A 25,815-nucleotide genomic window follows, 5' to 3' on the forward strand; every position below is an offset into this window, starting at 1 on the left:
CCAAACAGCACTTCAGCCACATCCCCTGGGGATATGATATCTGCTCCACCCCATCCACTCTGCCTGCCAAGACAGAGACTTCCTCGAACACCAGAGGCTCTAGATCCCCATGTTGTCAGCAGTCCCTGGAGGAGTTCAGGCTGGACCAGCGGTAGAGGGGAAACCTTCAGGTTGGTCTGAGTTTGCCCTTCACTGCCCTTGTGCAGAGATTCAGGGCAGTGCTGTAGGGGAGCAGCCCAGGGGAGCAGCTGTTGTGCTCACAGCACCACACAGTCACGGTGCAGAATCCAAGAAACTCAGCAGTTTCTGTCACCCTGCCCCAGGCTCCTCTCAGCCCACTCACACAATGTCCCAAACACCTTGTTTTCCTCTCGGTCTCCATTGCACTGATGCTCAGCACGTTGAGTCCATTCAGCTCTGCCCAGGCTGTTCCCAGTGCTGTCTCCTGAGCTTCTGAAGCTCCCGCTCACCATTTCCCTGACAGTTCCTGCAGTTCCTCTCACCCTTCTGCCTAATGCTTGGCCAGTAGAGCTGCTTTCTCCATCACAAACTCCTTGCAGCCACAGTCCCTGGAATCCCCCAGCACTCAGTGGCTTAAAGCAGCAGCTCTCTGGGGAAGCAACCAGCAAACTTGGTCAGGAGTGATGCAGGCAGCAATAACCCACACCCTGCTCTTACTCTCAGCTCTGTTTGGAGCAATTTCATCGTTGGTGCATATCTGCATGCAGTTTGTGAGGTGTTTGGTTTTTTTATGGCTGTGTTTGTCCCAGGTGCCAGATATCCTATGAGGGCCGCCTCCCACCTGACAGGCAGATGTCACTTCCCAGGAAGATGCAGGGACCATGGCATGTGCCCATTTCTTTCTCTATTTTTTTTCTTTCTTTCTCTCTCTCTTTTTCTCTCTTTTTTTTTTTTTTTCATCCTGTTCAAATGCAAAGGAGCTACTGCCACATGCTAGAAGGGTAAGAAGTCCTTCTAAAGGTTTGACATTGTATAGAGAGGTCTCACCGTTAGCTCTGCTTCCTTGAGGAGGCTTCCCAGCAGGCAGGAAGGGGTTTTGCCTTGAGGGCACAGATCTAGTGACTGCCTCCCTGCAGCTTTCCTCACCTGCAGGTCAGGTTCAGGTTGTCTGCATAGCACAGGCAGGCTTTCATTTCAATCAGCTCTCTCATTCACACACACTATCTGCTTTAAAATAACAAGCTGTTGTTCCCACAGACAGAGGATCGCACGTGTCACAGCCCAGTCCTCCAAGGGAAGCCCTGTACTAGGAGCTGTGCATCCCCCGAGTAAGAGAAAGAAAAGGGGAAGGGACTTCTGAAGGAAACAGTCTGTGCAGGAAGGGGAGCTTGCAGAGAGGTGCCGATCTTAGCTAACAAGCCCGCACTGCAGTGCCAAGGGGAAAAGTCCAAGGGTGATGTAGTGAAGAGACAGGCATTGGGGGAGTGCAACCCAGCAGTGCAGAACAGGTGGACGAGAACAGAACAAAGGGGAAGCTTTTAACCAGCATGATGAAGTAGTTTGCTTACGGAGAGCTAGAAAGAAATGCCAATACTTCTCACCCCAACAGGAAACAGCCCGTTGTAGCTGCATGTCAGAATGAGACACACAAACCGAGTAAAGCCAAATGAAATACCCAAGCAAAGCAGAAGTGGTGTCACTACTGTCCTGCTGGAGAAAGGAGCAAAGGGAGGGAAAAGCCCTCTGACGTGAACTCAGTCATCCTGTCCTCCTCCCACTTTATGACAAAGAATAGTTTATACTGGGGAGAAGCAGATCTTGGATGCTACAGAAAAGGAAATAGTGCTCTGCAGATAGCACTTCTTAAATTCTGCTGATAGTCTCCCATCTCACACAGTTTCCCTGCTGCTCAGCGCTCAGTCACTGCTGCCCATTTTCCCTGTTGACATGGACAGAAAATTGAGCAATTACCCTTAAACTCCTCTCTCTCAGATTGCCCAGATTGCTACATACATAGCATTAAGCCCCCAATTGCCCCTGGCCAAAACTGACTCAACTGGGCCTGTCCTCTAGGAATTAAACACCTTTTTGTTGCTTATGAAGGTTTATTATTCCTCAAGTTGTGCTGCATTAAATCCTGATAAAGCAGGAGCCCACGGTGCCGAGGAGCTGGGCCCCACCATGCCAGGGTTTAGCTGGACACACATCAGCCTGGCAAAAATAGGTTATCCATTTTCTGTGCCTATGTACTAACAGGTCCCAGTGTCTGTTCAGGAGGATGGGCACTGAGCTCAGAGCAGGTGCTGTCGGAAACCCAAACACCCAGCAACTAGACACACCAGAACTAGTGCTGGAGAGACACTGCACTTTTTCAAATCAGTCTTTCCAGATTGGAGTTTTACAGGAGCACATGGTGCTGCTTTTAGTCAAACACATTTATTTGCTTCCTATAAACTCAAACCTGGCTCCTTTTTAAAATGGCTCTCTTGTCCTGGGCAAGAAGAATTCCTACATTAATTCCTATCTTCCTATATGAAGAAAAAATATGGATTAAAGAAAATGGATTCTGAGCAAAGCCTGAACCAAGGTACTTAGTTCATTTGTAGGATTTTGACAGTCTGTATTGTGCATTATGGATGACTTGCACCTTCTGGGTTTCCCTGTGCACCTGCAAGGAGTGGCCAGAACTGCACATATGGTTCCGTGCTTGTCCCTGTCTGGACCACCCACTTACCTTCCAGGTTATTTTAGTTTTTCCCCAGCCTTCCCACAGCCTGTGAAGCAACTGTCCTCTCCCCAAATCCCATGGAGATGAGTAATCAGATGCTATTTCATGCACAGTGTGAATGGTAGTGAGAGAATTCTAGTTTTACTTCTGAAACTACAAGGCATAATAAAACCTGAAGTCTCCACTTGGCTGTGTGACCTTCCCTCTGTTCTCCACACAGGCTCTCTCCAGGGCCTGTGCTTTTTTAATGCTTCCTCCAAAAGACTCCAAATTCCGAGCCTCTGGTCATTAGTGCCATACAAATGATCACAACCGAGCACACTTCAGATACATAGGGCTATCTTTTTAAGTGCATGCAGTTTTGACTTTGATTCTTTCAATAAAAAGGTTGGATGGGGGGCAAGCAATGTTAATGGAATGGTAGAGCTAACCTTTCTAACGGGTTAAAGGAAGGCAATCCTAACGTCTTGGTTGTCAGCAGCAATCAGCAGGCAACCACACCTGTTCACATTAAGGCGTACAAGCTAACACATTATGCAGCACAAAATAACCATGACCCATCCTTGAGGACCCACACGCCAGGAAGGGCTGTGTGAAGGGGAGGCCTATATGGCTCAGTTTACAGCACAACTGCACAGTGCTGCTCCCTGCCTTCTACACTGGGCAGTTATTTATATCTCTCGGCTTATTCACAAAATTAGTTTTAATTAGGTTCTGGAGTTTGTTTGTATGTCAGTTTTCTTCAGTGCAATTACTAAGCCCACACGGAGAGCAGCTCTCCCAGAATTAGCCTGTTTGCACTCCCTGTAGATATAGGACCACAAGCATGCAATGTACTGATCATTTAGAGATTTTCCATATGGAAATTAGATCCACAACCCAGTGTACCTGACTGTACTAGAAACTGCCTGGGTACAGACCATAACAAGATTAGCAGGATCCTTCTTCTGACCCATACATATAATCTAAAAATGAATTTTGATTAGCAAACAATCCAAAATCAACCTTTAACTATAGGTTAGGTACAGGTAAATAAGTGAAGTGTAGTATGACTTACCGTGTCTTCATAGCACATTCTGTATCAATTCTAGTCTGTGCTTATTACCCAAGGTGTGGGAGCACTAAAAGTCACATGCTGCTACCATGTGGCAAGCATTTTTACACTTAGTTAGCACAGAAAAGTTGTACTCTGAATATAAGCCCAAGTTTCAACAAGAAGGACAACACATATGCAGTCAAACAGCTATTCAGAACAATCAGCCTCACTGATGTACGCTGAAGTCTATGAAGCCCAAGAAACTTCCCAGGGGGAAAATCAAGTCTATTCTGAAGATGCCAGTGCTGCAAAGGTGCCACTTGTGGCAGTCATATATTGTAATGCTTAATTTGTCTGGAAGACCCAAATAAGCCTTCTACTTAGTCTCATTAACCATATTGATGTCTGATCATTTGTGACTCCTACTAATTCTTCAAATACTTGGAGATATTTTATAGATGCAACGTTTTATACACAGTATAAAATCCTTAGCCCTTGAAAATTTAGGAAGCTCCTAGAAACTTCAAAGAATTTCTATGTCTTACAGGCTTATATCTCTGGAACTTCATACTGTGGATTTTTCCTGAGCATTTTCTTGGTTTATCCAGTTCTAAAAGAGTAAATGATATAAGCTATAAAGAAAACTACTGCTAAGTCAGGAGTCCAGTAGATTTCATAGCAGCCTGTAGAGGGATGGGGTGGGATAACCTATCATACATATGTTTAGCTTATGACCTCAGATATTGCATTTGGCAAGTGGATTCTTTAAATGAAGAATTCTCTCATGACAAAAGCCCCAAGAGAACTGTGCAGGCACTCGTCCTGACTGGTGCAAGACTGGGGTGTTATCATAAAATACAAAAGGGGCTTTAAGTAGAGCCTGCTCTCACCTAAACTAGGGGACAGCAGTGCCTTCTATCCCTGCTCTGAACCTTTTATTGGTCTTTTAGCCCTCTTCTTACTCCAGTGCACTATTCTCCATATGGAGGTAATCACAGAGAAAAGTGTCCCCTTGACGCTTTCCTTCTTCCCCAAGGCTTTTTATTATTCTATTTTAATGAAGAGCCAGACTTAGACTACAGGCTCACTTCCTCATCCTCCTCTCTATCTCCTTTGCTCTCTCCCCCCCTTTCAGCAGCTGGGGAACTTCAGCAGTGTGATATATGTCTGATATATGACTGAGCGAATTTATAACAGCAGCTACCACATTTGTTTCCCCTCCAGGGTGGTTCATTCCCTTGCCATCTCTAACCAGATGCCTCTGCTCACTTTACTGGAGAACCCCCAGACATGCATGAAGGCAATTCTTGCAGTCAAGTAGGTAATACCTTACCTCCTCCATCACTTGATACCTCCAGGCTCTGCTGCCTGAGACGATGGCTGCAGCAAAACACAAGGAAATAATTTCAAATGCAAGGCCAGAAAAGCACCTGTGTCCCCTTTTTCCCCACAAGCCTTGTACCTGAAACAAACCCTTAGGCTATTACACATGGGTTAGACAGCAGTGGCTGGGGTGAGTCTGCTGGGAAAGCAGATGCTTCTCCCTCTTTCCATCACATAGGAGTGACAGAGCCATCACCTTACTCCACACCCAGGGAACTACAGAGTGACCAGTACTGACCCACGCTGGGACACCCAACATGAATTCATGCCAAGTAGTTTCAGATCTTGGTGTACATGAGTTTCATGCCCCTTCTCCGTGAAACCAGATGTAGAAGTTGTAAAGGAAGTCTTAGCAACAACGGGAACTTACTCTTCTACTTCTTCCGCATGCTTTTTTCCTAACCTGTAAGACAAGGAAAGGTTTATGTTTAGAAAAGGCTAGAAAAACTTATAAAAAGCACACCTTTCCCTATATAACTCTTAATGTGCAAAACAGTTCCTCTACCCAGGTCTGATATCACACAATGCACCTTTCAAAAGTTCTGAGTAACCACTGAGCCAAAGTCCCTGAATGCATCAGGTTAATGCTGAATCATTTAGATCCCAAAGATGGACAGGTCCAGATACAGTGAGAGCCACACACACTTGTGGTTTTTTTTTTTTCTTTGTTTGTTTGTTGGTGTGGTTTTTTTTTTTAGTTTCTCAGATCCTTTTTCATCCTCTCTGCCATCAGCTGTGGGTAAAGTTTGCCTTACCTGAGTACAGAGGTTGGCACATCAGCAATGAAGAAGAAGGCATACTTTTTTTTTTATCTACCCCTGAGAGATCAACAGGTTCTTCCTGCCCCTGGTTGTGCTTAAAGATTATCTGGTTGCCTTTGTAGGCTAGGAGCCCCAGTTGAGCTGGCCAAGCTGAGGTCAGACATGCTGTCGCTGCAGTAAATCAGGGTTGATCCAGCTGAGTTAACAGGAGTTCATAATAATAACGTGGAGGGGGGGAGGCACTGGCAAATGGCAGCTCCCTTGCTCTCCACCCCAGCAAGCCCAGAAGTAATTCAGTTCCGATTAGGGACGCTTGTTCAATATTCAAAATGTAAAACATGGAGGTTGCTGAACCAGCACTTTGAAAAGTTAATTAAATGCCAGGTTTCTTTTTAGCAGATACTCCATCACTCGCTGATTGCTTTGGCCATTTTGCAGAGTGAAGTTTCATCTCTATGCGTTGGGAATAAATATTCTCCCCTCCCTTAAGTCAGGGCACCATGACAAGGGATACAAGGGGCTCTCCCCTACCACATGCACTGTCCCAAGACACGCCAAGATGCAAGAGAAGCTGCTTCATTGCCTGGCATGGCTCCTTTCAAAGCAGTTGCATGATATGGAGCAGACTTTTCATCAGTTCTCTGTTCCAGCAGGCCACCATCCTCTTCTAGTTCTCCTGTGAATAGTCTGCTCTTGTAAGAGCAAGGAGCAGGACACACAGGATGTCTGGCTATGAGAAGGAGAAAGCCCCTTGTCTCCACTGCTCTCCTTGGAGCTTGCAGTCTATGAGAAGCTAAAAATGAGACAGAATCAGTGATCTGAGCTCTATAATATCCACTGCTATGGTCAGAACTGCAGCCATATAAGTGACATTTGCACCCAAGCTTTCAGCTATATCTGCAGGCTGCTTTTCATGACAAGGCAGAAGCACAATGGAGTTGGGGAATTCAGGAGTGTTCTTTCAGTGAGAAGCATTTGTTCAGTTGCCTCCTTTTCCCCAGTTTTGTGAACCCCTGATACCATGGAGAGAGGAAGGGATGGCTCTAGAGAGCCCACTGCCAGCTCACGCTGGTGTATGGAATCTGAAAAGACAGATATGAAAAGATGATGCAAGATTTATCTTATCTCTCTCCCTTCTTCCTTCACAGAACTGCTTCCCACACCCTGTCTTCAGACCCTTGCCCTCACAGTGGGATTGTTTCCTGGAGGTTCAACCTAACCTCTTAGCATGATCCCATACTCTTGATAATTGTCCAGCCCCAAATAACCCTTTTCTTTCCATCAGTACTCACGCTTCTTACATCCTTCTTCATTGCCTGTCCCCAGGCAAGAGTGCAACACTCCACAAGTATAACTTCCCAGGAGAGGGCCTTGCTATCCCCGTAAGCAATTTCTGTTTCTTTTTCCTGAGCTCCCTGTCATGGCATGTATCCAGCTGGCCCAATGGGAAGGCAGTCGTAAGTTACTCCTAGAGGCAGAGACTATTATGTGCATTCTCAGACTTAAAACGTTCCCAGCTTTTCCTAGTTATGTTAGAAAAGGACTCATTGAGGGAAATAAGCTAACATACACAGTGAGAATTCACCTTACTGATCTAGATGACTCCAAATCTGGGCAGCTTTGCTGTGGGTCCCAATGCCCTTGCTTAGGTTTAATATTCTGCCCTCACATTTTCATATTTTGTACAACGCACTCGGACATCTGCACAATTCTAGAATAGTGTAGCTTCAGCATTCCCAAAACTATCTTTAGATTTGCCAAATAGCTTTATTTCATTATGAAATAGCTGCACTGTATTGGAGAAAATCATAATTTGGGGAAAAAAGTCATAAGCAAGGAGAGGACAAGAGTACTGCCTGCTTTAATGCTAGACTCTGGGTGTTAGGACTCTCTCCCACCAAACAGGATAGTTCTCTCCTGGGCAAGCTAAAGCCCACTGTCAGCCCCTCCAGGGGAATGCCCCAGCCCCCATGCTTCAGGACACAAAGGTGGCAGTGGGTGATGCCAGTCTCTCATTTTGACAGTACCGTGGTTTACACAGAGCATTTAACTACCAGGGGAAGTAGAGCAGGAGCTAGAAATGACTGCTGTCCTGTTTAGGAGACATCTGCTTTCAGTCATCTGCTCTACAGTGGTTTGTTAATATATGACTTGGAACAGCATCAATTGATGAAACTGGCATTTCAAACCAGCTCACAGGTAGAGAACTATCTGGGATTTATGGTATGAAATTTCTGGAGTGCCAGCAGAAATTGCAGCAAACCCCATGTTGCCTTGATGACCAAGCTATCAGGTAAAGAAGACACCAACCAGCTTACTATTCCCTTTCTTTTTTTATCGAGCTTTAAACCCAAAGTCTTCCTTTCGTTTTGTTTAATGGCATGTTACTTTGTAATTCCTTGTTTCAAGCTGGAAAATAAAATTACAAAATATTTTTGGTTTGTTCCTAACTAGTGTTCATCCACAAGGGCACAGCTTTCTAGTGATGAGTGGAAGCAGGCACTGAAGAAACCGGACTGTAAACTCAAGCCAGTATCGACAAATTTCCTACCTTTTTCTTGTGCTCTCAGCAGCAAGTGTGCTGCCCTGGTCTGTTTGCTCCAGCAGGAGGCACAGCGCAGGGAAGGCAGCAAAAAGCATCCACAAAATGAACAACCGTGTAAGAACTATAGAATACAACACAATACAGTACAATAGCTCTGCTGGAAGGGACCTCCAAAGATCACTGAGTCCAACTGCCCGACCACTTCAGGGCTAACCAAAGTTAAAGCAGATTATTAAGGGCATTCTCCAAGAGCCTCTTGAACACTGACAGGCATGGGGCATCAACCACCTCACTAGGCAGCCTGTTGCAGTGTTTGACCACCCTTTTGGTAACAATTTTTTTTCTTACATCCAGCCTGAATCTGCTGTGGCATGGCTTTGTGCTGTATGGATACAACCAGTTAATTAAGGGCAAATAAAATAATGCAATCCCATGAGCAGTGCTCAGAAACACACTGCTGTATTATACACCAACTGTCTGCTGCATTATACACCAAGGAACATCGGTTTTTGTGAGGGTGATACCTCTGTTTCTCTCATTCCTTCCAACAGATTCTGGATGGCCAAAGAACATGGACTGACCCTGTCACCCTTAAACTTCATTTCACTTCCAGGCTGGCTGTGCTCCCAAACAGGACAAAAATCCTAAAGTATTCCCTCAGGCTTTGGCCAGCTGCTGATCGCCTCTCTGTTTCACGGTGTTGAATAAAAGAGAAACTGGGCAGAAGACCCCCGACAGACCACAGTTCACCTTGCTATACAACTCCTACTACACAACATCTATTTCTCTCCAAGCTGTGTGCTGGGGCAGAAGATATAAATCGGATTGTGCTCTCGAGCACTGAGTTTGCTCAGTTGTGGCCAGCAGGAATCCTCCCTCTATGTTAATGCCAGGGGGTTGAGCCTCAAAAACGAGGCTTTCCCCCACCGCCACCCCAGCGCCCAGCTCAGCCGGGTGGGAGCTTCCTAGCACCGTGCTAAGGGGTGAAAGGCAGCTCTAATGTAGACATGATCTCCCTTAAACTGTTTCTTTCTCGTTTAATGGCCTACCACGGAGATCTAAATGGAGATAAAGTAGCCGGGCTCAGAGAACCGCCAGGACGCTATCTTTATGCGGCATGACAATGTGCAGTGCTTAATTACACACCGTTAACCTATTTTAGCAGGGGACATCACCGGGACGAATGGGGGGGAAACGTCCTTGAAACCTCCTAATGCCCACAGCTCGCGGGGGCCGCGGCTGGTGGAGGGGGGCCGGACAGCGGCCCCTCACCCTGCAGGGCTCCTCCCCGGGGCATGGGGGCAGCGGGGCCCCGGTGAGGGGGGGACCGGGCCGGGCTGAGCCCCGTGAGGCGGCGGAGGCCTGAGGCGGGCCGCGGCCGCCCTCTGGCGGGCCGTGAGGGGCCCTGTTGCCGTGGGGCGGGCGCTGCACGGGGCCTGGCGTGTCTGAACGGCTTCTCGGCTAAAAGGGGAAAAAAGAAAAAAAAAAAAAATGTCCTGGTGTTGGAGATGTGTCTTGTTGGGAGAGAGCGGAGCAGAAAGAGGGGCATTCTGCCTGTGTGCTTCCACCCTAGCCGTACCCACTAGTGTGGCTTGGCGCAATCTGCAGGGAGACACGAAGCCTTTTGCCTCAGGGGCACTGACTGTAACTCAGGTCTAGGCCTGAGGGAGGGGAAAAACACGATTTAAAAAAAAAAAAAGGACATTGTACTCTCTTGCTCAAGTATTTTTTTGGTGCCCATCACCGCAGCGAGTGGGTGGTGAGCCACGAGTTGCAGCGTGTTTCATAGCCTAAGGCACAGCTGGTTACACAGCCCAAATGACGCACAGGCATGAACTGATCGGCTCTCCCAGCTCGCCAAGTGTGGGCCTCGGCCACTGCTTGTTTGCTGAGGCACAGGGAGTGAAAAACGCCCATCAGAGCTGTACAGAACCACAGCCCGTGCTGGAAAGCAGTACCACAGCCCGTCTTCTCCCCTGTGCCATTCATTTCACCTTCCGTGGGGCTTTCTTCAGTTGTTCAAGTTTCTACCCCCTCTCCCTGGGCTGTGGCAGCCTGGAAAAGGCTGCTTTGCCACAGTAAAATCATGGAGTTAAACCTCCACATCTCCTAAAATCAAGGCAGGCTTTGCCATCAATTTCAGCAGAGCCAGGACTACAGCGAGCCTTTATTTCTGTCACTGCGTGGCACTTCACAGCCCTCTGCTTCCAAACATTGGGGCACACGGATGTATGTCTGCATCTCCTCAGTGGGGTTTTGGGCAGACACACATTTTTGGTACCCACAATGGTCCCACCGATGACTTTCTAGCACCTCACAGGCTCCCTGAGGTGCCTGGCCCGCACTGCCCAGAGCACTGCATGGGCAGAAGAAGGACCTGATAGATGCTGTGGCTAACCAGCTCCAGCTGAAGCAAGCTTACGAGGCACTCATTATTCAAACTGTAACAAAAAATGTTGTTTCTCCTCATGTCCTAATACACAGGCTTGCTTAACAGAAGCAAGTAAGGAGGAAGGCTCTGGCAAGCAGGACTTCAGGAACTGGCACGAGGGAACAAGCGGACAGCCGGAGTTCACAGGGGTCACTGAACCTCAGCCTACTCACTGCAGCAGCCCCGTAACAGATGTTCCCAGGGCTCCCCAACTCGCTCACTGGTAAAGAGCTGACCAGCAGAGCCGCTCAGAGCTCCCACTGAGCAACAGAAAAAACAACAACACTCAATACAAATTCCTGCTGTGTGGGAAAACAGCACTGCAGTTTCTGGAGGTATCCACCACACATCTTCGTTCCCTGAGAACAGGGGCTCCTGTCCAAGAGATCACGTCTTCGGTCTCCAGTAACCACCAGGGCCAACTCTCACACCAAATGGCTCCTGAGGTTACAGGAGCACTGCAGTTTCCATTTAAAGGGAAACATACAGTGCTGATCCCCATGGTTACACAGAAAAACTGACTGCTAAAGGGGACAGAACTAGAAAGGAACGTAAAAGAACCCAAGCTTGCTTGCCTTTTTTTTTTTCTTTCCAAATCCCACAACAGAAAACAAACTCTTCAGCTTCTAGGACCTGGCCAAAGTCCATTTATTTGTGATTGGCCTCATTGAAAACATTAAAAAAAAAAAAAAAAAAGAAATAGGAATTTGTTACTGAGTGGCACCTTGTGCTATCATCTGAGAGCCACAGTTCTGCAAGAGGGCATTTTAAGAACTTGGGTTAAAGACTTCAGAATAGTAGAGGGGTGGTATGGGGATGGGGGAGGACAGAGAGGGAGATAGGGTCAAAGCAGTAAATCAGATCATCTTAGGTCTCTTTCCACAGGTAAACTGCATTAAGTCAGACTCCACAGTCAATTTAGAGGTGACTTACAAAGGCCAGACAAGTTTTTAGCCTTGGCTTTGATGTATAGAAAAAGGTTGCTTGCAAATGGTCTTCAAGAGGATTTTGCTTTTTTAAATTCAAAATATTTGGGAGAACAAGGATGGTCTCCTGTGGGTGTGCTGGTAAATTCCTTGGAGATGCAGAGAACTAAGGAAGGAAAATCAGAGAGACTTCACCGTGAGCACACTTTGCCACCTCAGCAGCTTACCTGGACTGTTACCAAAACGTCAGACTCACAAATTTGTCATGCAAACTCCATTGCCTAGGGTAGCTAGATTTTACAACCTTATTAGCTCTTCAGCTGCTCTGTGTCTTTCAGGAAAAAGCCAAAGAAAACTTCACTAATAAAGACAAACATCAGCAGAAATATAGCTTTAAAAAAAAAATTCCAACTCTTTCTCGAGGTTCCTCTGAGTGCTGCAAAGACACAAGTATGGGCATAAGCCTAGCATTTTCTCTTTGCAGGAAACCCTTGCAAGTCGCTCTGTGCAGGATTAAAAGGAAAAAAAATCCCCCATCACAGCCATGCTACTGAGGGATTCTCAGGTGACTCTTTTGTCTTTTAGGGAGTTTCATTTTTCTGCCAGTTATCTTTCCTGAGTCTAAACAGAAACACCAAGGAGAGCTCACCCCAGCAATGACACGGAGGGACAAGAGGACAAGAGCCTGTTAGCATTCCTGGAACATCCAGCTTATTAAAAAAAAAAAAAAAAAAGAGAGGGAGAGAGAAGGAGAGGAAAAACCCACCCTGGGCCTGCAGACTGCAGCTTAGCGCCATCTTGATGTCCTTGATGCGTGCCGATGGTGTGGAGGCGGCTGGCACCAGAACAGCCCAAGAGAAGGAATGAGAGGCCAATGGAGATTTATGTGAGGAGAGTGAGATGGACAAGGTAAAATTGTCAGGAGGAGTTGTTAGAAAGTAAAATATATTGTGACAATTCCACTCCTGCCGTTCATCAATAAACTGACAGATCATTTAGTGTCAATTAGGAGTGATAGATGGACAAGTCCCCATGATCCTGGGCCAAAATTAATGGCTGGGAGGGAGAGGGTGATTGAAAATGACGGCTGACATTGAGAGGAAAGTCCTGAAGGTCCCCAAGGGGCCATTACTTGCCTCATTCCCTTGCAGATCAATGCAGGGACAAACCCAAAAACAGACACTTCAAGACAAAACTTAATCAGACTTCCTTTTCTTTCGTCTCCTTCTAAGTTGTGCCCCCTCACTTGGTAGCCTCAAGCCTTTGTACCTCCACTGTTCTCATCTCTGAGGACATCCACAGATGGCTGCAGGATGCAGAGGGAAGCTGCTGTCTTCCCCACAGCCAGAAGCATGGCTCTGCTCCTAACATGGCAGCGTCACAAGGAAGCCCAGCCTGAGATTTATCTCAACATTGCTGGACTGGGAGTAGAGGGCAGACACAATGACACGAGCTTTCCCCTGCCACACCAGATAAGAGAAACTCATGAGCACTTTACTACTCCCACTTGCAAGCCAGGGATGGCCAGAGGTTCTATAAACCAGACACTCTTGAGGATCATTTCATACAGATACGACACAGGATAGTTTAAGCCCATCTTTTTGAAACAGGAGTTTTTTAACTTTAGCTACCTCTAGAGACCCTGAATCATAAAAAACCTTAATCTCTTAAATAACTTTCCTCCAGCTCCAGGGTGCAATCTCACCATTGCCCACCCTCCAGAGCCCTAAATTATGTCTACACATTGCTTGGGTTACCAAAGCTGTTCCGCTCTAAAGGTCACCCCAACCGCATCCACTTCCTTCTGACAGGCCCTTGATATCCCGTGAAATGCATTCCTGGACACTGTACCAACACGTGTTCCAAAATGTTCTGCTTATTCTCCTAAACAAGCCTTGATTATTCCAACTCGGTATGACCTACCCCTCAGAAAGGAGGAGAGATTTCAGCTGTGGCTGGAGCACCTGTTGCTAAAATGCCAGGATTCCTATAGAAGAAAGGAGACACATGTGCAGGCGCTAGAAAGGATTTCCTCCTGAAAACAGCACTTGCTTTTTCCTTGGAGGACCCACCTGAAACAAGCTGTGTTTATTCCACAACAACCCCAGCTGCAGCCTAGAGAACTGCTTGAAATTTAAGGGGCTCACCACAGGGAGGTTTCAAGACCACAGGGAACAAGGACCCAAGTAAACTGCAAGTGTCCCTAGAAGAAAAGAGAGAAAAAAAAAAAAAAAAAAGAAACAACAACAACCAAAAAAAGAAACAAAAAAAATAAAGAAACATACTAACAGGGACAAAAAATGGAAGAAATTCTGTAAGGATAATGAGCTATAAGTAGTCAGATAGATGAGATCAGCACAAGCTGGAATTAAACAGATCTTGGAAGCACCTCTCCTTTATCAAATCCTCACCAGTGTGCAAAACTGAGTTCCCCTTTCCTTTTCCCATTGGCAGGCACTTTGTGTTTCTTCCTTCTGATGCAGGAGATAACTCGACAATAAAACCTCTGCTTTGCTTGTCACAAGTGTCAACACTGATGTCATTAAGGACATCAGCACAGCCTTCAGAATGGCACTTGGGCTCCATCCAGTGGTTGGAGAGCTGCTTCTCTAGAAAAAATCTGATGTAATTACTGTTATTTATATAATCTCAGCAGGGTACTAGGACCCAAGTGGCTGCCTAGGTTCTTGGCTGGTCCCCCTTCCTGTAACACTGCAGCTACAATATTGCTGGGGCAGCCAGGGGACTGCCTGGTCTCACAGAGAGCTGTTCTCTCTCTGTACAAATTGAAGTAAGTCCAGCAGATTCAGTTGCAGAGGGCCCTGTCAGTAAGGAAAAAAAGATGCTTCTGTCACTACTTTGCACCATTTATTTGCTGATAGCAGAGGCCAAGTCTGAGGGTTTGCTCAGACACTTATCTGCAGTGCTCACTATTCCCCATATTTACAAAACTGAACTCCTAGTAATGACAGATGTTTTACAGAGGTACTGGAAATCCAAAGAAATCTCTACATGCCTGACTTTTGAAAACTTATCAAAAAAAAAAGAAAAAGACATCATTTCAATAATTTGATAGTTCTTGGGAGTTTAAATTTCTGACACTATGCTATGGAGACTTGTGATAAAATTACCTTATCTTACTTGCCTACAATCTGTGCAAATTAATTTTAAAACCAGTTACAGGCTGGAAAACTTTGAGGGGTCTCCTCCTCTTCTTATCTTGCAATAGTCTGAGACAGCACTGGTCTGATGGAAGGAACAAGTAGGATGGTGAGAATATTTGCAGGTTTACCGAGGTATGACAAATCTGGGCAAGTAAGGGACTAGGAGGGAGCAGCAAAGGTAGAAAAAAAAAAAAAAAAAAAAAAAAACAGAAAACCACATTGCAAATGAAATTATACTCTAACACGTCCCAAATGGAAATAAAAAGAACAATTTCAAGTCATCATTTCACACTGATAAGACTTTGAACTAGAAATATAGCAGAAAAGAGTTTAAGTATCCCTGCCGGGAAAGCAACAAGTATGCAGTTGCAACTGGCTGAATCTGTCAGAAACAGAACTAAAAGCTTAGACCTCAAATAGAGAAGAGAACACACAGACAGTGACAAGACTGCTTCACAGGTGGCTGCAGCATCCCATCTGGCCCACAGCATATTCACACACCACAGAAAATCTAACTGCAGCCACTCTGCTCACCCTTTCTAAGCAAAAGATCACAGATTTCAATACTGGCAGTTCAAAATTACTTAGAGAAAATTACTGAAAGCAGTACACTTCCCAAGCGTAGGCTCAGTTACACTGCCACAGGAGTCCTTACAGCTGCATCAGATGTATCAAAAGAAGCACGGTATTTTAGTGTGATTGCTTCTCTCATAGTGAAATTGGAGCAAGTCAGCTTGATGGGCTTCCAAACTGAGTCAGATTGGTAGAAAGCTGTGGGGAGATAAAGCCTGAGAAAACAGAAACAAGAAAGCTGCAGCAACATTGGTATGACATCAGCCGATGACTCAGACTTTTCACATGAAGGTTTTTACTCTGGGATATGTCACAAAGACAGCCTCACAGGCCAGCAGCTGAGACTTTTCTGAGGAAGAGGAGAGAAGGAAGAGATCACCCTGTTGAGAATCTGCCACTGAAGAAAGAACTGAGAAGAAAGCGGTTGTACAAAAGTCTCGTCCCTCCTATGCCTAAAGAAAGTCAGAACAAGACTTGCCATCATAAAATGCATTCCATAAAAGCCCTTAATACAAAGGAAGAGAATGCTGTCAGATAAAGCATGAATTCATGTATGCATGAATGAGCAAGGGGCACGTCTTCATCTCACATCCCACTGGGCAGGGTCATACAGGTAGAAAGGTCTGCAGCCCCTAGCTCCTGTTCTGCTTCTTCAGCTGAATCGTGTCCAGCCTCGTAGGAGCGTTTACCCCACGCACCTGCTGTATCTATAAACCATGCAATTGGGATGCCAGAGAAGTATCACTGACAGCTACTGCAATCTATCAGATGAGGCTGAAGTTAAACCATGGAAAACATCCTAGAGGAGCACACAGCACAGTGCCATTACATTAGGAACCCACACCCTGTCCTTCAGGGCACATTAGGCTCAGTCCTGAATAAGTGTATTAGCTCCTATCCAGTCCCTCACGTAGCCACCAATTACATGATTTATTTTTCCTAAGCAATGCAATTCACCCTTGTTCTCTGCTATCACATTTCCATAAAGCTTCTACTTGGTTCTACAAAGAGCTGATTTATTCTTCAGAGACAAACAAAGACCAATAATTTTCCCAGAAAAGTACTGTTTTCCAGAATATCGACCACCTTTCTCACCTCCTAATAAATACGGGCTATGTAACAGGTCTCTGGATGTCCTGTCCCATTCTCAGGGTTCCAGGAAAGAAAATATATAACTTTTCCAGAAATCTGAGTGCCTCCAAAGCACATGTTCAGACATACACACTCTTATTATAGGCTTTAATGTATACAAGCAATCTCACACCACTCCGTGGCAGAGGCCTTCAGTTCAGTGAACAGAAAATATAACACCAGCGTAACTTCACAGCTTGAAAAATAATGAATAGATTGAAATCTCCTCCTGGTCCGAACTGTCTTTTGGTTTTGATATTAGCATAGCTGAATATTTCCTTTCTATTAGTTGTCCTTCATAAGCATCAGGCTTCTCAGCATACATTACACAATTTGTACAGTTTTTTTCTTCCATCTCTTCTCTCTGACCATCTCCATCCATCTCCATTATAGCAGAACCCCATACACACATACACATTGACAAATTTGACCTTTGCTGTCAAGGCTAATCACTAAATCCCGAACTGTTCATTGCACACTTGTCAGTGGGACACTGTCATGTGTCACTCTTCTGGAAAGGACGCAGGCAGTCAAATCCTACCCCCACCAGCTCCTGTATTTAACATGCTTGTTTTGTTCTTGGGCTCCTTCCAGTTACTATACGAGGTGAGGAACACACCGCCTCCCACAGACAGAGATGTGTACACACTTCTGAGTCCAGGCAGAAGCGTCAATTTATAAATTTAATAAAATATAAACATTTGCTAGTGGAACCATGCAAGAGCAACACTTCAAATGCTTTCAAGGAGTTACAAGGATAGTGGAGATACAGCCCATCTGCAAGACTCAGAATTTTTTTTTCCAATGCCTGTGGCAGCAAAGCGCAACCAGTGATGTTCAGTTAATCCACACCTAAGCTCTTAATAAAAAAAAGAAGTGAGTACTCACTTGGTAGGTGCCAGCACAGGATCATCTGCCCAGCCTCCTTGCCGGCGTGGGGGCTTAGGTGGTGGATCCTTTAGTAAAGAGAAGAGACATGTTATAGCCAGCTCCAGTCAAGCCAAAGTCAAGGCATTTCTGACACCAGGTTCACACATACTAAAGTAACAACTACTCAAACAGAGAGAGAGTGTTTAAGATGCTGTTTAATCATAAATAGAAGGAAGAGAAATATTGCAGGACAGTTTTTTAAGTGTCTTTGTAAGCAAAAGATGTACCACTCTAGTCAACATCTTGACAAGTTGCAGGTCTGTGTGCCTTTGACCTGCCCAAAGCACAAAGGAGATTAGATCCACAGAGGATGTGCTGTTCAAGGCATGTTTCACGGGAACACCTTCATTACCTATACTCACATTTTGGCTGGGAGCATCACATTTTACATGTTTGCTAAGACACAGGTCAGTCAGCACACATTTTAGACAACTCATTTTAGATGAGGAATTGTTCCCTTAAAGTGTCTGCTTTTCTCTACTGGCTGGAATAGGAAGTTAGACGACAAGTTCAGATACGGACAGACACACCACAGACCTCTAAAATTAGAGGAGATGAACCCCACCACCACCAGCACTTCTGAAACGCTAAAGGGAAAGTTCGTTTGGAGCTTAAAGACACTCCCTGCTAAGTTCTTGCACTGTCTTGTGTGCCACTCTGCTGCATAGCAAGAGAAGACAAGCCTTCAGCTTGGGGCTTACGATGGGAATTTTCAAAGACTGGGTGCACCATGTGGGATCTGCCCAGCGTCCTCTGCAGTTTGGGGCTCAGCCCCCTGCCTGAAGCACCTCGTACAGCAGCGGCTTCAATGTTTTGCATGGCAGGCAGTGGTGAAAGCAGAGGAGCAAGGTGAACCCAGGGGGTGAACTCAAGTTTATGTAGCTCCCACTTGATGGTGCCCAGGTGGATGGACCTGTGAAAGGACCACTGGAAGAAGGGATAATTGGGTAAAGTGATGTCTGAAAGAGAGGAAAACACGGTCAATGCAAAGGTGTTTGCGCTAGAGCAACGGAAAGGGGACATGTGGCTCCCACAGCTTTTAAGAAAGGGAATGGACTGGGTGACTCCTGAGGATTTCTGACTTGACAGAGGGGAGCTTGCATGTGTGGTGGGGTCAGCCCCGAGCCAAAGCCGAATTGTCTCTTGCCACAGATGAGGAAGGGGCTGAGCTAACCCCTGATGGTAGGGGTCTCCCGTGTTTATTTCTTGAAGCAGAAGCATTGTTTGCGAGTGTGGGAAATGAAGAGAGCCTGCCAGGGGCAGCCGCTGCCTGCTGCAGGGAGGGGGCATGACCCCGCATAGCTCCCTGATAGGAGCAAAAATAGTCATTCTCCAAAAATAAACAGAGAGCAGGAATGAGGCAGGAGCCGCAGTCCCAAAATACCAGCTTTCTTCGGCAAAGGGAGCACAGGAGGGCAGAGGGACAGGCAGGGAGCGTGAAACGCAGGAAACAGGCTCCTTATATGGGCTCATCCGCAGGGGACAGAGCTCAGCCGACTGGAATGGCCATGTCACAGAATGTGAAGCCTTCGGGGGCCCAAGTGAATGGAGTTTTCTGATCTTTAAATGATTCCCCCAGATTCTTAAGATGCCAAACCAGAGAAGAGGCTGCAGTGCCAAAAAAGGAGCATTTTGAATTCGGTTGATCTGGACACACCCAGAGCCCAGGAAAAAGGGGAAAAACACACCACATATGGGCGTGCGTGCCCACATAAACATCCCTATTCCCATTACACACGCCCCTACCTCAAAAACACACTCCCTCCCACGCCGATCCTTCCCATGCAAACAACCCTTCTCCCTCCTCCCCGCATGCCATCCCCCGATCGGCAGCAGCCTACGTTCCCTTACAACTCCTCGCAAAATCACACCGAGGGACACACGTGCCACCAAAGAGCTTGGACAGAAGGCTGAGGGAAAACAGCACCTCCAGACCATCCCCGTGTACTTACAATTTCAAAAACCCCATCCCCAAAACTAATCTTTAACTCCAAGATAAGTCAAGCTGGGCACTCCAGATGAAAGGGTGCTGAGAATGACTTCCGAGTGCTTGCACAGGACATGACTCCGATGTGATTAGGGGCTTGATTCCAACGTCTTCCCAATTTTATAGTGTTTTCCCATTGATCATACGCATCAGGCAACCGTGAATGTCTGTCAGACCCTGACAAACAGCTCACATATACCTACAGGCCTTTTATTCCTCTTGCAATAAATCAGGCAATTCTTTTTGAACTGCCCACAGGAGCACTAGCAACAGGAAAGGCAATGTTAACTGTCAGCTGAGGATAAATAGTTTTTCTTCGTCGGTTGCCTGTGAAGTGCCATAATAAGGTCACACGCCACATGCACTTTTGTCAAGTAAATAAACTTACCTTCGTATGCCTTCCCATTTCTAAAATGTAATTTACAATTGAGAATGCAACGTCGTGCATGGCGATAATATGGTCATGGTTAGGGACCTTGCAGCTGCAAGCAAGAGCTTGAGGCAGAAAGTGAGAAGAATGTCAAGCCCTGAGGGAGCAGGGCAGAAATGGTGGATGTGGTTCTTCTGTAATGGAGCAAATGAGCTCCTGAACACGCCTTTCTGATGAAAAAAGACAGTGGGCTTTAAATGATTAACACCTGTTGGTACTATGTGCTGTATCTTGGGCAAGTTTTATTATACAAAGCTATGAACCCAACGCGATTCAGCATTCAAATCTCTGAGACTCCACCAGCTCCTGAGAAGTGTCCTCTCTCATGTCCTCTCCCAACCACACCACTAACTAACCACTTGTTTGTTGCCATGGTCTTGTTTTATTTCTCCTCAGAAATTCAGTTCAGTGCCATTTTCATGAAGGCAGGATTTCCCAAGCCTTCTTCCCAACACTTTCATACTACCACTGTAATCAGGGTTTTATCTCTGCCTTTGAAAAATGACTGGCCTCGCTCGGTGAGCCTGAATTCCATCTCTCTTGCATTAATGCAGAAACGCTACCTCCTTCTTTATCTGTAGTCAGGCCCCTTCTTATCAGACAGGTGTTCGATTCTAATTTGGCTTCCTCATTAAGACAGAAATTTCCAACGTACTTGTCAGATCATGTCTGCTGTTTTGAAGGTGCTAGTTGGGTATCGCTTCCCTCATGGAAGCAACTAACCTGTGTCTCTGTGGGTCCTGAGGATCCAGCAAAGTTTCTGTTAAGACCCACCACAACGCAGGCAGATTACGGACACGTTGGGTCCCTCAGATTCTCAGGAGGGTCTGGAAATGCGAATTAATTTACCTTCATCAACATGACAACTCCTTTGAAACAGCCAGCACCCTGTGCAGGGAAGCAGGGACTCAAATGACATTGGCGGTATGCAACAGAGGACATACGATCTTTCTGTCATGCTGTACTGCTCCTTAAAATGTGTGGGATCTGTATTCTGCCCCTTTGAAAACATAGTGAGATTTATACATGGTTTGTGTCCTGTTTTCACCTACTAATGACCATGGAGCAGAAAGAAAGGTGTTATGTCCAGACTAGAGCTTCCTTTTCTCCAGCAGGTTGCCAGAGTTTCCCCTGACTGAGGGAAAGCAAACGTTCACAAACAAGCCTGATTAATTAGTTTTGACTGTTGCCAGTTAAGGAGCTGTAAGTCAAATAGCTTCTAAGCAGCTACATAACACTCACAATCCACACAGATCTCAGAGCACAAATGATATCAAAAAGGGTTCAATTCCCAGATCTAGGCAAGCCTAATTTTTTTTGCAAAGAGCAGCCCATCTCTGCTAGCCCTCTATGTCACATCCACAGACAGCAGAAATAACACATCTGATTGTGATGAATCCCCTCTAAGGACTTCTGCATGTCTTAAATGCCTAGTAGAAAACACTGTATTTTCATTTCTTCCACGATGTGTCATTCTTCATAGTCACTGACCTTCCTTTATAAGGGAAACTGCTACCGAGATGGAAACAGTTCTTGGGGGGCTTCAAATATTCTTCATCATCCACCACAACAGGTAAAGGAGAAGCTCTCGACGATTGTCAAGAATTTCTTCCCTAAAATAATAGCTAACTAGTCCATTTACATGTATACCTGCTAAGAAATTGTCATATTGCAGCATTCGACACCTTAACCTGCCTCAAGACTCATTGCTCTTTCATGCATGAAACCACCACAGCGTCACACCACAATCTGATTTTGTGACGGGGATCTCCAGGTGGAAATCCCTCACAACCCCCAGTTACAGGGCTATGCCCCTTCTGTCCCCCCAGATGGAAACATCTCTCGCCCAATTTGCTCCTACCTTGTGCTACCTACTAGGAGAACCGTCCCCATCCATCTACACCACTCCTTTTGCTCTTTTACTTCCTTCAGGTGGGTCTGGGAGAACTCAAACCATGACACAAATGTGTGGAAAGAAAAGGCAAAGCTTTCCATAAAATTATTTCCTATGCGATTGTCAGGGTCTGTCCCTAATCCACATCAAGGTAGCCAAGCAGGAAGGACACGACTAGAAAGGCTGGGAAACACGGCTGACCAGAAATGCTATTTCAGTAGATGTCATCAGAAGGGTAGCAGATAACCTCAGCAAGCTGAAAATAACTGCCCTGCCGGCCAGCCGCTTGGGGTGCACGGGAGAGAGGCAGCGCGAGGCCTTGGGGAGCTCCGGGCCACACAGTGCTGGGGCTCACACTGGGGAAGTTGGCCTAATTAGGGAACAAAAGTTCAGCTGCATTTTTGAGATTCCTCCTGGAGAATCTGGCCAACTTCCAGCGGAGCGGTCCCCGGGAACAGGCTCGGAGTCCGGCATTTCTACAAGCAACCAGAAGACCACTGGAAAAAAAATAAAATAAAAAAAGGAAAAGAAAAGACGCAATCCCTATATAAAGGAAGCAGGTAAAAAAGCCAATGCATGCTTGGATGCCGGTTCCCATCAGTGGAGGGTGTTTAGCAACAAAATCCAAACAGGGGACAGAGACTCTTGGACACGGAGGGACAAATTCAGCCCAGCCCAGGACAAACATGCAAAAATGGCATTCAAAACGTGCACCAGCTACAGGAAAATCTGCCTCAGGGAGCCCTCCCAGGTTCCCAGAAAGGCCTGTCACTTCAACAGCTACCTACTGCCAGTCCCCCTGCTCCCAATTGCATGCCTAAGAAGGCAAACCCTGGCAACAAACCATGCAGAGAAAGTAGCTATTCCCTGGTGAGAGCTGCTCTACAAGCTGAAGATCACAAGAGAGAACAGGATGCAAGAGAAAACACAGTAAGACTGCAACGTCTTTGGGATGTGAACTTCTTGTCCACCATTCCCTAGACCTTACTGCCATGCGAGCCATGGATCCCAAACGGGCTACAAGACCGTGTTACAATTATCCAGGTCCTCTTAGGTAACGAATTCTCTGACTAGTGGCTGGACAGTGCCTATTTTTGCATAAATAACGTCCCCCAGTGAACACACAGCTGAGTGCATCCAGTGTCGGGCTCCTCTGTCCCACATCCTAAAGCCATATGCAGGAAATGTGGGGAAGATCACCCGGGGAGCGGCTGCTAGGCAGATTGAGACCAGACCAGACAAAGCAATGAGAGCTGGGAGCTGGGTGCCAACCCCTGTGCGGGGGTAAGAACTGGGTCAGGAAAATACCGCTCTGATTAAAGGCCCTGATCATACAAAGCCCAAGGCCATGTCTACACCACAGGTGCAGACACACCTGCAAGCAGGGGCCCTGTGAGTCAGCTCCAGTCTGGAAAGGCTCTGGCTTGAGTTGCTTCTGGTAACCAGGCTTGTACCACCCCGCAGCACTGCCCAGCTGGTGCAGGTTGCTTCTCACTGGGGATCCATGCCTTCTGCCCCGTGTTTTACAATGCAAACACACAAACCTCACCAAATAAGCCCACCACTGGCTTCACACTTCAGGGACTTAAATAGCTGATAACTGTTCTTCCAACTCATTGAAAACATTTGTTCCTGACATGTCTTCTTCACCTAAAAAGCCACCGCTGGGACCTACAGCTACAGAAGGACTTCACTGCCCCTCCAGAAAGGTCAGATCCTCAAATTCTCATCACAATTGTTGCTTTAAAGCAATCATCGCTCAAACTTTGAGAGATAAAGAGCCACAGATGTCAGCATCCACCTAGATATGGGTCAGAAATCAGGTGTTCTCCCTGCCATAGCCCATGAAACACCTCAAGGCTACCTACGGCATGCCTGCCAAAACAGAACTACAGAGCAAAGTCCCAGCTGGATTCACTAGGACTAAACCAGATGTCTCCCTGCTCAAATGTTGTTACCTTGAGATTAGAAAGTCCTTGCCTGCATCCCAAAACTTTTCTCAGTTCCCTTCTGCAAAGCAGAGCAGCTTCAAGAGAAGGGCCTGAGAGCCTGCTCAGACCAGAGCAGCTCACAGCTTTGTCATTAGACACAATATTCTCTAGGGAAGTGGGAAACATGGGTTTTAGACACACTGCAGTCCCCAGTCACTCTTTACCACCTTAACAGATCCATGGTCCCATCCTGACATCGCCTGCATACTGCACAGTGTGGGGACCTAAATGGGCTAAAATAGTGGATTTTGCTGTTAGGGTTAGGGATCTAAATCCCTCCGTGGATCTGTGTTCAGGGAATCCCCACTGTTTTCCTGCACCAAGTTCTATTCCTCCTTTCAGGCAGGAGCTAAAGTAAACTGGAGAAGGGACTTCACAAAGGCCCCAGAGCAAATCTGTGGCAAAGCCAGGAAGAGAACCCAACAAAAATCTTGGCTCCCAGTCATGTTCGTACTCCTCCTGCTTATTCTGCCTCTGCAAATTAACTGAGATATTAGGATACACCCTTTATTATACCATTGATCAGCCTTACAGCCTTTGGCTAAATGTCCCAGGCAGCCTTGGAAGGTGCAGCCAAATGAGTGATTCAGCTGGCAAAAATTCAGATGCAAGATGAGTGGCTTGCCAGGGGATGCAAAATGAGTCTCAGAGCAGGCAGATGGCTGGAGGGCAGGACTTCAGCAGGTACGTTCCCATCAACGGCACAGATGGGGCTGCTGGCTGCTATTCGGGCAGCCACAAACTATCTTCACAGCAGCAAGAGGAAAGGGACCAAATCCAGGAAGAGTTCAGATTGTAACACTCAGCACTGCCCAAAGGGAGTTCAGGAAAGGGTTGCATGAGCCATCAGGGGGACAAAGGGGCCAACCTCGGACAGATGATTCAAGAAGCCAAGTATTTCAGCTTGGCCAGGCAATGACTAAGGGAGGGATATACTGCAACTAAACAAGTTCTGGATCACACTTTTTTATTATAAAGTTCCACTAATAATTGGTTCGGAAGGGGCTTGTGATACAACTAATAGAAGTTAGTAAGCATTTTAAAGTCATAAGTATTAAAAGTTACAAGTCTGAGTGCTCCATTAACCATTTTGTTACCCTTCACAGGCACTTACAAATGGAAAAATACTTTCAAGTGTGACTGTGCTGCTGAAGAGCATAAGCCTGAATAAAGGGTGCAGGAATTATTCAGACAGGAGGGGTTTCAAAGAGGAGATCACCTCATACCAAGGAAAATCTCCTTCCCAGGGACCATTGCACAACATCCGTGAAGCAACAACAATTGCTCATGCAGAAGTCACATCAGTTTAATTGTTTTGAAGAAATTTAGCAGCCAGGAGGAAGAAGAAACCTGCAGCATGTGACCAGCCACCACCCAGCCTTCAGGAATCAATGAATTAGGACAAGGCACGGAGGTGGAATTAGTTCCAATGAAACCACTGTAAGGACTGGTTACAGTGAGGTAAAAAAAAATTTAAAAAGAAAGTTTAGGTCAAAATTTGGAAAAAAATAGGAAAAAAATCTACTGGGTAACCAGTCCCCTAAACTAGACCCATCCACAGGAGGTCTGTTTGTCTGATAAATGGCTCAAGATATAGTTGTGAGCCATCCATCGCTGATTAACAAACTCAGTGGATCTTTTTTACAGAGTCATCTCTGGCACTACCAAGAGACTCTGAATAGTCTTAACTCCTTGCAATAAGTACCCCACTGAGGCCAGAAATAATGAGATGGTTGGTACAGGTTTCTTTTCTGGGCTTTAAACTTCACAAATGGAACTAGTACACTACTACTGCAGGGCTGGTGCTTCAGCAGAAGGAATCAGTGTATCGGAAAGGATGCTTTAATTATCTAACATATAAAGAGAGCTACTCTAGCCAGGAAAATTCAACAACACCAATTGCATCCCTCAGAAGAGTGCAAGACTATTAGCATAGAGAATTTA

At 46.1% G+C, this 25,815-nt stretch overlaps 1 protein-coding gene across 5 annotated transcripts in view; it reads right to left on the bottom strand.

The window, feature by feature from the left end:
- IFT43 (intraflagellar transport 43) overlaps nt 1-25,815 on the bottom strand; it is a 46,811-nt gene that overhangs the window by 10,299 nt on the left and 10,697 nt on the right. For 3 of the 5 annotated variants that reach the window (XM_068683177.1, XM_068683178.1, XM_068683181.1), the window contains one exon: nt 17,528-17,595. In XM_068683177.1, the coding sequence (XP_068539278.1) occupies nt 17,528-17,595 (68 nt within the window). Of the gene's footprint in view, nt 1-5,058; nt 5,106-5,478; nt 5,512-17,527; nt 17,596-25,815 lie in introns of all 5 variants that reach the window. The other 2 variants (XM_068683179.1, XM_068683180.1) reach the window with 1 other exon arrangement.

The sequence above is a fragment of the Anas acuta genome, chromosome 5 (genome assembly GCF_963932015.1).
Source record: "Anas acuta chromosome 5, bAnaAcu1.1, whole genome shotgun sequence".
In the NCBI taxonomy this organism is placed as follows: domain Eukaryota; kingdom Metazoa; phylum Chordata; class Aves; order Anseriformes; family Anatidae; genus Anas; species Anas acuta.